General features: G+C 47.2%; 1 protein-coding gene across 2 annotated transcripts in view; it reads right to left on the bottom strand.

Moving 5' to 3' along the window:
- Positions 1 to 633, bottom strand: part of Asap2 (ArfGAP with SH3 domain, ankyrin repeat and PH domain 2) — a 155,909-nt gene extending 155,276 nt beyond the window's left edge. The window contains exon 1 of one of the 2 annotated variants that reach the window (XM_048439776.3): positions 281 to 633. In XM_048439776.3, the coding sequence (XP_048295733.3) occupies positions 281 to 406 (126 nt within the window). In that variant the 5' untranslated portion in view covers positions 407 to 633. The remainder of the gene's footprint in view (positions 1 to 280) is intronic. The other variant, XM_048439778.3, reaches the window with a different exon arrangement.
- Between the last annotated feature and the right edge of the window lie 13,590 nt (positions 634 to 14,223).

Below are 14,223 nucleotides of genomic sequence, written 5' to 3'. Positions count from 1 at the left end.
AGGGAAATGAGAGCAGACAGGAGGGTTCCCCCAAAAAGGCCCAAGGTGGCCCAACAGCCTCTCCCCAGAGCCACCTCTCTGGGAACAAAGGGCTTCTGTGTCGGGCACTGCTGGCCCGGCCGCTACCGGCTCTGGGGGACCAGAAACTTTTCCCGGGTGTGGGCGCGGGCGGCGGGCACTGTGCATCAGGCAGCAGGCGCAGACGACTGCGGGTTCCAGGGAGCAGCGCGATCCCCACGGCCCGAGCCCTCCGCCCCGCGCCGCCGAGGCTGCCGCTCACCTCCTCGATGGCCGCCACGGTGTTCCGGCACTGGGCCGTGCGCGTGGTGAAGCTGGAGGCCGTGGGCGCCTTGTAGTCCTCATGGGTCTCGGCCACGAATTCCGACACGGAGATCTGGTCCGGCATCGCCGCGGCGCGCGGGCGCGGACCACGGCCGCCTCAGTCGCCCAGGGTGCGGGCTCCGACCCCGCCGCCGCCGCCGCCGCTCCGGGCGGCGGACAAAGGGGAGCGCGGGGCGCGGGAGCCGCCGCAGGGCGCGGGAACCACCGCGGGACGCGCGGCGGGAGCAGGGGCGCGCGCAGCCCACAGCTCTGCCCGCTGAGCTCCGGGAGCCGCCGCCGTCGCCGCCGCCGCGTCCTCTCCGAGCGAGCCCAGACGCGGGCGCGCACAGCTGGCGGGAACTGCCCGCCACCCAGCCGCGGGCCGCGACGCCTCCCGCGGAGAGGGGCGGGTCCCGGCCAGGGGGCGGTGGCCGGCGGGGCGCGGGGAGGGGCGGGGCGCAGGCCCGGCCACCAATCGGCACGCTCGCCGCCACCGCGCCGCCGGGAAGCTGAGGCTTCAGGAAGGAGGGAGGTGCGCGCTCCGGGCCCGCCAGTCTCTGCAGTCCGCCGCATTGTGTCTGTCCTCGGGGCGTGCAGGGGTTCGAGGGCGCGCCCCACTCCCGGGCAGCAGTGTCCGGACCTCGCCATGCCAGTCCGGAACCCTGGTGCACACTCCCTGGTGGGCGTGGACTGAGACCCGGGGCTCCGGCCTCCGGGCCGGAATGAAACCCACCCTTCGCTCCTCAATCCCACCCACCCCTGGGCGAAGAAACCCCCCTCCCCGAAAGCCCCGCCAGAACCTCAAGGAAAGGCCAAGCGAGAAGACAATGTGGGTAGCTCGCCCCCTACAGGACGATGAGGTCCGTCGGGGCAGCCCTCCTGCACCCTAGCAGGACTAGCCGTGGGGACAGTTTGGGATGCAGTCACAGGGGCCTTGTAGTGTCTGTGCACCTCCTCACAGCTTTAAGGAGTCTGGTAAAGATGAGTTTTATAGAGTTAGCCAGAAACCACAAGGTGTAAGGCCGAATGGGTACTCAGACCTATGTCCTTTGACTTGGAAGAGTACTTCCAGCCCCTAGTGAACATCATGTTCCTTAAACTTGTACAATTAGGGGTAATCCCGGTTACTTGTAAACAGGTTTAGGGTGCTAGGCCAGGCTTCATCCTACGAAGATCACAGAACGCGCTGCAATGATATTGAAGTGGGGAAAGTGGGGACCAGGGAACTAGAGGTCGAGTAAGAGAAGAGGGGGGTTATTGTACCTGATGGTTCTATGAGAAAGTACTGCCGACAGCAGCTGGCCGGTCACAGACCAGACTGGGCCAATAAAACATCTGAATTAATACACATTTTCGTTTATAGCTCATAAGGAAATTCTCAGCTGTATTCAAAAATCCAGAGGTTCTGAAGACACCAGTCGAAAATCACACCCTGTAACTCCACCAGGCATGTGGCAGGGTTACTGCTGCCGCCAACAATACAGCCTAGAGAAACTTTTACAAGAGACCTTTTGTGTGTCTGAAAAGGAGGGAGTGTGAGAGACGTCGGAAACCCAACGTGGGAGACAAAAGTGGTCTCCTGCCGCCGCAGGACAGTAGACCAGTCAATCATGTTAAAGCTCCCATGCACAGATTTGCTGTATGAAGTGGCGGCTGGGGTCAGACATTATGTATGGCTTCTGGTATTCACTAGCAGTGTGTGTGAATGAAGCTCAGCCTTCAAAAATAGCTATGCCAGTGGGTAGCTTTCATTACTGGGCTAAGCAATAAATTGCAATCCCGAAACTGCATCTCTTGACCGCTTCCTATCTTTTCCTTCCTCTGCGTGTCTCAGGACTCCCGATCGAAGCTTATAGAACTCAAGGGTATTTGTTGTAGTACACCCTCCCCTACCTAAGGCCCTTTTCTGTTCCCTCTACCTCCTTCCCCACCTGTAAGTCCTTTTGTTCTTCCCTGACGTTGAAAATTAGTCCCTGTAACTTTCAAGGTTTTATTTTTGGAGGACTGGTCTCTGTGATGCCTTGAGAAATTAAGAGAAAATGATGTTTTCTTTGATACTTAATACTACACTACCAGTCGAACTAATCAGCATGTCTGTACACACACACACACACACACACACACACAGAGTTTAAAGTTTAACTGTTGAACACAAATCAAGACGACACTGTCTATTGAACCTCCTGGGCAAGTGCTCTACCAGGGCTACTTCACTGGCCCTCATTTACATATTTCAGTGCATCGAGAGAAGGGAATACTGACATTGCTTTTAGAGGCCTGGACACCACTACATATATAAAAATCCCTGAAAAATATATTTTAAAAAATAATTCTTGCTGGGCAATGGTGGCACAATGCCTTTAATCCCAGCACTCGGGAGGCAGGCGGATCTCTGTGAGTTCAAGGCCAGCCTGGTCTTGGGGTGAGTTTCAGGATAGCCAAGGCTACACAGAGAAACCCTGCCTTGAAAAAACAAGTAACAATAGTAATAATTTTTTTATTTTTTAAACACACACACACATACACACTAACTTCATTGTGTGACTTTTTTAAATATTTATTTACTATGTCTGTGTGTATGCCTGAAGGCCAGAAGAGGGCACGAGACCTCATTACAGATGGTTGTGAGCCACCATGTGGTTGCTGGGAATTGAACCCAGGACCTTTGGAAGAACAGGCAATGCTCTTAACTGCTGAGCCATCACTCCAGCCCCACAATAGAAATAATTCTTAATAATCAAATTTTCCTGAAACTGAATTGAGGCAATATGTAATCTCATTTTCCCACTCCTAGCAGATATTTATGCTTTACCGTAAAATATAAATTCATTTGATTATAGAGTATTGTCCTAGACCCCTGTAAGGGTTGGTTCAAAATCTGTACCATGTAAACTATGTTACTTTTTAAAGTCTTAGAAATTCTGAACCCATATATAAAAGACTGTAGTCCTATTGTTTTAACTTTGGTAGATTGGCCTGTTTTTGTTTCTATGATGGACCTGAGGCTGGGGAGTTTATAAGGAGAGGAGGTTGCCTGGGATGCAGCCCAGAGGTCGAGTACTAGTGCTTGTCTGGAGTGTGCAGGGCCAGGGCTCATCTCCAGCACGGTAAGACAAGAGAAACAGCAAGAGAGGTGAGGAAGGAAGGAGCTATTCAGCTCTTAGTTTTATCAACTTGACGCAAACCTAGAAAGAGGGAATCTCAACTAAGGAACGGCCTCCATTAGATTGGACCGTGAGCATGTTTGTAGGGCATTTTCTCGACTGCTAATGGATGTAGGAAGACCCAGCCCCCTGTAGGCAATACTGGCCCTAGGCAGGAAGGCCTGGACTATATAAGAAAGGGGTTGCATAGGCCAAAGAGAGCAAGCCACGAAGCAGCATTCCTCCATGGTCTTGACTTCAGTTTCTGCTGTAGGAGGAGGCCGCTAGTTAGTTCCCGGCTGCTTAGCCCCAAAATAATCACACAGAAACTGTATTAATTAAATCACTGCTTGGCCTATTAGCTCTAGCTTCTTATTGGCTAGCTCTTACATATTAATTTAACCTATTTCTATTAATCTATGTATCACCACATGGCTGTGGTTTACCGACTAAAGTTCCAGCGTCAATCTCCAGCGGGCTACATGACTTCTCTTTGATTCGGCCTCCTTTCTCCCAGCATTCAGCTTAGTCGTCCCCCCACCCCCGGCCTAGCTCTGTTCCCCTATAGCTCTGTTATAGGCCCAAAGCAGTTCCTTTATTAACCAATGGTATTCATAGTATACAAAGGGCCTCCAGGTTCCTGCCTGGTCTTTCCTGGTTGATAATCTATAGCCTGTAACTCAAATAAACCCTTTCCTTCCTTGGATTCAGAGTTTTATGACAACAGAAACCAAACTAGGACAGAGACCTGAGTCTAGGACCAAGCAACCCCATCCATCAACGTGGCCTCGTGGTAGGTGGTAGCATAATGTTGACATCATGCTACCTGTAAGACTGATCACAGATTGTGAGCCAGAGAGTCCATTTATAGCTAACTCTCTCTAACAAGAACTAATGGAGGTCCCAAGAAAACTACCTTAATCGCTTCCACAGTGCCCTAATGATCTCCTACGTGGCCCCTCCTCAGTCCACCCCTACACCAAGGCTCCACCCTGTGACCCATTAGGGAACAAACCACATCCAAATAGTAGCAGGGCGGGCATGTTATCATCATTGGTGTTGGAAGACCAGAACTGCGCATAAGTTCATACCATTTTGTTTCAAATCAACTTCATCCTTGAGAGGTTATTTTTTAAAAAAACTAGATCCTTGCCAGGTGTTATTGCCATACCTTTAATCCCAGCACTCTGGAGACAGAGACCGGTAGATCTCTGTGAGCTTGTGGCCAGCCTGCACAGTGAGACCCTCTCTCAGAAATAATAACTAGATTGCTTTGAGCCTTTGAAGAGTTAAATGGTTCTGGATAAAGGCATGCAGGCCTCGGCAACACCACCAGCATCCTCATGATGGTGCTTCCTGGAGGGGAAACGGTGAACAGGTGGGGTCTTGTTGGAGAAGCATTTCTAGCTCGCTGTAAGCCTGTTCTCAAAGAGGATGCTGGGAGTATAGCTTCCACTCTCTCTCTGATTCCCCTCTGTCATAAGTGAGCAGCTTCCCTCCTCCATATTCTTCCACCATGATGTCTTACCTCATCATCACAGGCCCCAAAGCGGCAGGAAGTGATGGAGGACTGATTGATCCCTCAGATTCTGTGAGCCAATGTAAACCCTCATCCGTTAAATTAAATCATCTCAAGAAACCAAAAGGAAGAAAAATGGGAGGAAAGCCCACAGGCAGGAGGCCACTGAGACTGCCCAACAACTCATTTTCCAAAGGAATGTTCTGTTTCTGGCCGATCACAAGAACCCGAGATTTTTCACTCTCTGACCAAGGAGGAAAAATACGTTCTTAGCTCTGAATTCTCCCAGAGAGCTGGCTGGTTTAACACAGACCCTCCCAGCTCACTTGCTATTAGCTTGTATATGATTGCTCTTGGAATGAACAGATCTGTGCCCTGACGGAAATGTGTGGTAAGTGGTGTAATAAAATTGAAGCACCCCAAAGCACCTGGTGATACAAACATAGAAGCGTTGCTGGGAGTTTCTGCTCCACGTTATAAAGTACTTCTCCCGACCAACAAAAAAATGTTGTGAAAGGGACCCCGCTGCCCCCAAGATGAAAGACAGCTGCTCATATCTGTCACTTGCCTCATTTTCCATGCAGTGAGGTCAGAGGTCATGCAGTGGCCAGGGTTTGGCAGTGCACCATTAATTATAAAATGAATGAAAATCTAGATCTTGGTGTCAACACTTTGCTGAATAAATTAGCTTCCTCGAGCTTCAGTTAATTCATATATAAAATAATAAGAGACGCTTGCACTAGCTTTATATAAAAAAGATGTGTTTATGTGCATGAATGTTTTGTCTGCATGTACATATGTATGTGCACCATGTGTATGCCTGGTGCACTCGAAGACCAGAGAGGATATCAGATTCCCTGGAACTGGACTTACAGATTGCTGTAAGCTACCATGTGGGTGTTGGGACTGAACCCCATTCCTCTGGAAGAGCCACAAGTGTTTTTATCAGCCCTCCAGCCTCAGCTTTAAAATACACAACACACATTTTTTATATTTATATGTCTGGGTGTTCTACTAGTGTGTCCGTCTGTGTATCACATGCATTCCGTGCACTCAGAGAACAGAGAGAGCATCGGATGCCCTGAAACTGAAATTACAGATGGCCATATGTATCTATGCTGGGAATTGAACCTCTTCTTAACTACGGAACCATCTTGTAGTCATATTCCATTTGTATTTTAATAAATAAAGCTTGCCTGAAGATCAGAGAGTAAAACAGCCCCACTGATCAGCCTTACAGACTGATCAATGGTAGTGCACGCCTTTAATCCTAGCCCTTATATTCCTAGTGAGGAATATAAGATGGGAGGAGACAGCTCTCAGACACAGTCTCAACCTGAGATTCCTAGAGGCGAGATCACCATTTTGGACTAAGGTAGAGATAAGAGCCAGTGCTTGGATGTTTTGCTTTTCTGACCTTCAGGTTGAACCCCAATATCTGTTTCTGGGTTTTTATTAATAATGCTACACCATCTCTCTGCCTATCCCCTTAAAACGTGTTCTTCCACGGAGCTATGCCCTAGATGATCTCTTATCTAAAGCACTTCCCTGCTCCAGTTCCGTTATCCATGTTTTGTATTTGTTTCAACACAGAGAGAAAATACATTGAGAAACATTACAGCTGAAGAGTTTCATCCTTGGGCCTTGGGATTTGTGTTTATTCCTGGCTAACCTGGAATTTTTCTTGTAGACCTGACTGGCCTCAAACTCATATGCCACTGTGCCCAATATAGGCCTAGACATTTGAAAATAATTCATTCTGGATCCACCTTTAGAACTGATTTTAGAGACTGGATGACAAGCAGATTTATTCTCAGCTAATTTTACAGAACGGCACATGAGGACCATTTATTTTGTCATCTTAATGAGGTTTCTCGGCTCTCAGTGCCGAAATACAAGAAGAGTCTAGATAAAGGAGCTTTAAGATGGAGACTATAGGATAGCCAGGGATGTAGCATGAGTAATAAAAACCCAGAGGCAGATGTTGGAGTTCAACCTGAAGATCAGAAAAGCAAAGCAGCCAACCACTAGAGAAACCTTTTACTTTTACTAAATCTTCAGACATAAAGGGCTAGATCCTGTCTCCCCAAATCCTCAGAGTCCACACTCAGTGAGTTCCTGCATCTTCCCCTTTATATTCCTCTCTCTGCCCAGTTATACCGCTCCTGTCTCCACCTCCCTAGTGCTGGGATTAAAGATGCACGACTTCCAAACACTGAGATTAAAGGTGTGAGCCACCACCGCTTGGAACTGTTTCTGGATCAATCTTGTGTAGCTCAGGGTAGCGTTGAACTAAGAGATCCATCTGCCTCTGTCTCCTGGGTCCCAGATTAAAAGTGTGCACCATCACTCCCTGGCCAGTATGGCTGACTACTGTGGCTGCTTTGCCCTCTGATCTTCAGGCAAGTTTTATTTATTAAAATACAAATTATATACCACTATACAGGTGAGCTCGTCACACATTCAGGAATGCTATGGGCTTGGGTTCTTTTATGTCTGATAGAAATTCTATGTGGCGGTGGTATGACCCATCTCTCCCTAATTCCACATTCTGGCAGCCTGAAATTGCTCGGTAGGAGTATTGACACCAGAGAAACGGGCAGCTTCTAATCATGACTGGGGTTATGGCTTCATGACTGTCTAAGTCAAACAAATAGCAGAGTGTTGGGAACGCGCACTCGGCACCTGCGTTGTGAGTGGTGAGGACGCCTGCAAGAAAACGCTGCCGACATTTGCAAACCATTGTATGATGAAGCAGGGAGGTCGCATGTGTCATGGGCAGATGCGGTTACAACATACATCTTTACCACTTCTCTTCAGCCTTGCTTACTCTTTAACATAAACAAATGCCAACTGGCCTTGATGTCCGGGCTAGGCTCATTTGTCAACCAGCAACTTCTTTGCTGGCCGAGCTGGGTAATCAGCATTTCTTCCACGTCTTATTCTGTCCAGTCATGGTTAAACTGCAGACTGGATATGGATGCAAGCACTTGGCAAAAAAAAAAAAAAAAAAAAAAAAAAAAAAAATCAATGAAAATGTCTATGAGAATCAATTAGCTATACTGGATTCATTATAGAGCAGTAGTTGGTGGCTTGGCAAGCTCTGCAGGCTGTGTGCTGTCCATCCGTTAAGTCAGCAAACATAAAGTAAGTGTATTTATGTACATACACTCTCTTCTATTTTCAGAGGCTAGGCTTTCAGTATTTACCAGCCCACTTTGAATATAATTCTATCTTCCCTGCCAACCGCAGAGCAATGGCCCTCCCAGCTCTGAGTCATGGCTCCTGGAATTAAATACATGTAGGATTAAAACCCCGATACACTGTATTATGCAAGCAAAGGCAACTTGTGCTAATAAATATTATTTGTCTTATAGTAATTAAGAAAGTGCCATTTGTTGTTTTCAAGCACTTAGAATAATACAAACTAGTGCCGGCAGAGGGTGGGGTTTGTTTTCACGAATAAGCAAAACAAACCAAAAAAAAAAAAGGTCTAATTAGCACTCCATATGCAAATAGCTTTTGCTAAAGCTTTTAAAGGGTTCTAGCCATAATTTATTTTCCTACATCAAATCGCTGTCTCCATAGCAGAGTGTGGTGGTGCACACCTGTACTCCCAACAATGGGGAGGCCGAAGTAGAAGCTTAGGAATTTGAAGCTAACCTACAGAGCCAGTTGGAAGCCAGAATGAGTTACACGGTGAGATTCTGTCTCAAAAACAAACAAATACCAACCATTCTTCCTCCAGGATATGGGCCCATTCATAGATTCCCCCACCCCTTCCGACGGGGCAGAAATTCCCCTAGTGTTTTCCTATTGTCTCTGAAACAAAACTCAAGTTCCTCTTTTGAAGTCTTTTCTAGCCTTTTCCTCAGTGTCTCTCCCAGCTCCCCTCTGACACAGGTTAGAAAACTGTGGCTCCTAAGCACCCCTAAATCCTGCCTGTGTTTGTAGTACCCTTCAGCTTAGAATGCTTTTGACCTCGTCTCATAGTGGAAACATCAGCCGTATGATAGTTCATGGCTGGTGAAATTTCTGTGGAACTCAGCTGTGAAATGGACGTGGAGCTCTGGCTCCCAGCCGCAGCGTCCATTCACCCGCTGCCCTAGGTAGAGAGTTGAGAAGTTGTAAAACACACCCAGTGGCCCCCACCCTGAAGTATCTGCAGTGCACCGGCCCTTCTCAAGAGAGTGTCAGCCACACCCTTGCCACTTCAAGCTGTCTCCCCCACCCCCGTGCCCATGTACAGTGCCCTCTGTATCTCCTGGCTGATGAGATGCTCCTCGTCTGCCTCCTGCAGGACGTGCTAACTGCTGTTGATCTTAGTACCGGTTGCAAGCTTCCTCATCCTCAGACACCTTCACACCATGACACCAAACCCTTGGCCCAGAGGACTTTCTTCCTCTTGACCACTTGGGAGGTGTCTTGTTCATCCTTAGCCAAAACCTGAGGGTCAAGGTTCTTTTCAATTCTTTCTAGACGTCTCTGGGCAGAACCGATGATCTTGCCCACAGTGCTTTCACAGAGCATTAGACAGAGAATCATCTCTGAGATTGCTGAGAAGAAACAGCCCGGAGCACACCACTAAGAGCCAGGTGCACAGAGGTCTCCTCCCTCTTCTCCCTCCTCATCTCCTGTCTCACTGACATGGAAAGTGATTGCTTTGGCCAAATATTGAGTCAGACAAGAGGAGAGCACTCATTTCACTGATCCTATGTTACATCTCAATATCGCTCTGTTCTAGAAACTTCCCTTATAAAACAGTTCACGCCGGGTGGTGGTGGCGCACGCCTTTAATCCCAGCACTCGGGAGGCAGAGGCAGGTGGATCTCCGTGAGTTCGAGGCCAGCCTGGTCTACAAGAGCTAGTTCCAGGACAGGCTCTAAAACTACAGCGAAACCCTGTATCAAAAAACCTAAATAAACAAACAAACAAATAAATAAATATTAAAAAAATAAAGCAGTTCATGTTTCTCCCTAGAGCATCTGCTTCCTCATCTTATCCTGTCCCTCCAGCTCTAAAACAAGGCAGACACACAGTAGAATCTCCACAAGTTTTGTTTTTTGATACAGGGTCTCTCAGTATACTCTCGAAATGTTAATAATAGAAACTAATTGTGGGGCGTCACTTAGCTTTTAGAAGACAGAATGAGAGGAGACTAATTTGCATGCAAGAAAAGTCATTTGTGGTAGTTTGAACCGTAATTGACCCCCACAAGGTCATAGGGAGTGGCACAGTTCGAGGTGTGGCTTTGCTGGAATAGGTATGGCCTTGTTAGAGGAAGAGTGTCACTGTGGGGGTGGGCTTTGAGGTCTCCAATACTCAATCTGTGTCCAGTGTGGCCCATAGTTCACTTCCTGTTGCCTGCAGATCAGGATGTAGAATCTTAGCTCCTTCTCCAGCACCATGTCTGCCTGCACGCTGCCATGTCCTGCCATGGTGATAATAGACTAAACCTCTGAAACTGTGAGCCACCCCAATAAATGTTTCTTCTTATAAGAGTTGCCGTGGTCATGGTGTCTCTTCACAGCAATAGAAATCCTAACAAAGACATGTTCGTAGGGACGTGTTCGTAGGTGTGATTTTTAACTTTTGTGTGTTTGTTTGTTTGTCAGGGCCTCATGTATCTTCCAGGTTGGCCTCTAACTCAGAGGTAGCTAGGGACAACCTTGAACTTCTGATCTTCCTGTCTCTATCCCTCAAGTGTGAAATTGCAGTCACATGCCTCCATGCACAGTGTATTCATTACTGGTAATGCAACCCAAGGTTTCGTACCTGCTGGGCCAGCCCTCTACCACTGAACTGCTCTTCAACCCTCATTTAAGTCCTACTGAGAGAAACAAAGAGGGGGTGGAGTGTCACAATAATAGCCAGTGGGGGGGGAACACACACACACACACATGTCTGAGGGATCAGTCAGAAAAGGCTTCCCAGAGGAAGTAACTTTCAGCCTGAGTCTGGGTGAAGAGAAGGAACAGACAGATGAACCTCAGCTCAGCGGTAAGGGAAGACTCAGACTGCTACAGAGGGACAGCAGGAGCAAAGGCCCTGAGGCAGATTGAAGACCGGCCTTAGCTGGTTTAGACTCCTGCCCAGAAAGGAAGAGAAAATTGGTGCTGAAGACACCGGCAGGCACTGGTTACACAGAGTGTGTTTGTCTTGGACCCAGCTAACACAACTGGCCGTTCACTTTAAAAACAAAGACTAGGCTGGGGGGAAATGGCTCCGAAGGTAAAATGCTCACTGCACAAGCATGGGGGTCCTTAATGCCCATGCGTGAAGCTGGGCGTGGCAGGCAGATCTCTGTGAGTTTGAGGCCAGCCTGGTCTACAGAGCGCGAGTTCCAAGGCTGGCTTCAAGCTACACAGAGAAACCTTCAAGCTACACAGAGAAACCCTGTCTCAAAAGCAAAAAAATAAAAAAAAAAACAATAATGACAAAAATGGTAGAGAGCAATGGAAGGAGACATCCAACAATCCAACATCTACTCTGGTCTTCAGACACACACACATCCCTGGGCACACATGTATGAACCACACACACACACACACACACACACATACACACACACTACTCCATTGGCTGCTTGTGGGGAAATGATTACATGGGGCAAGGGTGAAGGCAGAACAGATGGATAAAGCACTAATTAGTAATAGAAAGTTGGATTGCATCCAACTTTTTAAAAATTTATTTCCTTATGTTATTTGTACAAAATAATGGGTTTCATTATCAAATTTAAAATGTTTGCACTTCAAAGCACACAACCAGGAAGTGGAAGTAGGAGCTACAGTGGGCTCGAGATAAGTGAGGGTCCAGGCAGCACTGACTCTAATGAGCTGCAGGACCCAGAATGCCATTAAGGAAGAACACAAGAGTTAGGAGTTTATGTTGGGTGCTCACTTGAAGTGAATTTCAGGAACCTATCAGAACTCTGTAAAAAATATCTCCTGAACACATATTAATTTTTCATTGGATTCTTAATTCTCATCATATGCATACATTAATTACATATGTAATATATGTAATTTGGATATGTAGAGATATATATTTGGATATATATGAAAATTATTATAAATGTATGTATGTGTATCTGTTCAAAAATATTACCATAATCAAAATCATAAACCTACTGGGCTAGGGTATAGCTTTTTAAAAAATGAAAAAGGGTGGCTGAAGAGATGGCTCAATGGTTAAGAGCACTGGCTGTTTCTCCAGAGGACCCAGGTTCAATTCCCAGCACCCACACTACAGCTCACAACTGTCTATAACCCCTGTTCCAGGGAATCAGACCTCCTCACATAGACCTACAGGCAATGTACATAAAAGTTAGAAAATTGTGAGTGAAGAACTAAGAATTCAGAGTAGAGTTCAGTGGGAATAGTAGACCGTGTGGCTTGTACTCAACGAGCCCTGTGTGTTAATTAGGGCTCCTGTGGCTGGGATAAAGCACCATGACCAAAAGCAAATTGGGGAGGAAAGGGTTTATTTCTTCAGATACTTCTAGCTCACCGCTCGTCATGAAAGGAAGTAGGGAAAGAAACTCAAGGCAGGAACTGAAGCAGAGGCCATGGAGAAGAGCTACTTATTGGCTTGCTCCTTATGGCTTGCTCAGCCTGCTCATACTTCCCAGGACCACCTGCCCAGGGATGCCCAAATGGACTGGGCATCAATCATTAATTGGTCATTTTCTCAATTGTGGTTCCCTTTTCTCAGATAATTCTAGTTTGTGTCAAGTTCACACACAAAACCAAATAAATAAATAAATAAAACCACCCAGGAAACCCCATTTTCATCCCCAGTACCACAAAATAAGTTGGTAGACAGATGATTGTTAGCTATAAATGAGAGAGGAAGATAAGATGGAAGATAGAAGACTAGATAGATGGATGGATAGGAAGATAAATAATATAGATAACAAAGTGATGAGATAGGGGATAGATAAAAAAGTAATAGAGAATATATGAATGGCAGATATAATAATAGATATAGATATTGTAATGGTAAAAATAAAATGCTGCATGTCCCCGAGTAGCAGCAGTGGGCAGCAGGCATGAGATCACGGCAGGGAGGGAGCCCCCGAGTGACCTGCAGGCCATGAGCAGCAGTGAGTCCCAGGCAGGGAGCCGTGGTGGGTGAGAGACAGACAGATAGGCACGTCATGCAGAGTGAGGTTGGATTTATTTAGTGGGTTATGGAAGGGAAGGGGAGGAGGGGAAAGAGGAGAGAGAGAGGCGAGAGAGAAACAAAGAGATGGGGGAAAGGAGAGGAGCCACAGCAGCAACTACCTCTTCGAGAGAGAGACAAAAAGGAAAAGAGCTCAGGCTCTTTTGAAGCAGAAAGAAGATCTGCCTGCCTCAGTGGTGGACGGGGGTGGGGGTGGGAGTGAGGGTGTGGAGGTGGGTGGGGCTTGTCTCTTAAAGGGACAGGACAGACCATTACAGATACTAGAGAATAATGAGATCGATGATAGATAAAGATAATAGAACATAGATGACAGAGGCAGGTAGATAAATAAAGACAACAGACAGATGAAATAGCCAGGCATGAAATCCCAGCACTCAGGAGGCTCTCTGAGTTTGAGGCCAGCCTTGTCTGCACAGTGTTCCAGGGCAGCCAGGGCTGTGCAGAGAGACCTTGTTGCATATATCTGTGTGAAGGTGCTGGATTCCCTGAACTGTTGTAATCTTGCTGGGTGCCAGGTGTGACCCTGAAGGCCTGGTGACAAGGTGAGACAGTGTCTACAGAGGTGCTCTGCCTTCATGACATGAACGCTCTTCACAGAGGCAAACCTCAGCCCACCAAGGGGGACACAGGGTGACCCAGGGGCAGATGCTGGGCCACTCTGCAACATGCTCCAAAGACTAACACAATCTGGCTTTGAAGGGATGCAATATCTGTTCCTAAACTAGTTTTTCCCTGACTCTCTGGATTAGCCTATTTCATTCTACCACTAGGTCCCCAAGTGGGTTCCATGTGATGGGACTCATGGTCCCATTGGCATCCCTGCATTATTCCAAAGGTGTTACCCAGAGATGGGCCGTGTGTAGGAGGGAGGAGTTGCTTGTTCATCCCAGCCGTTTAGAACTGAAATAATCACACAGAAATTATATTAATTAAAACACTGCTTAGCCCATTAGTTCTAGCTTCTTACTGGCTAACTCTTAAATTAATTTAACCCATTTCTATTAATCTTATATTATAGATTATAATGCCATGTGGCAGTGGCTTACCAGCAAAGAT

Source organism: Myodes glareolus, chromosome 6, assembly GCF_982192425.1.
Source record: "Myodes glareolus chromosome 6, mMyoGla1.1, whole genome shotgun sequence".
Lineage (NCBI taxonomy): Eukaryota > Metazoa > Chordata > Mammalia > Rodentia > Cricetidae > Myodes > Myodes glareolus.
The sequence above is the reverse complement of the archived record's forward strand: the minus strand, read 5'-3'. Positions and strand labels throughout refer to the sequence as shown.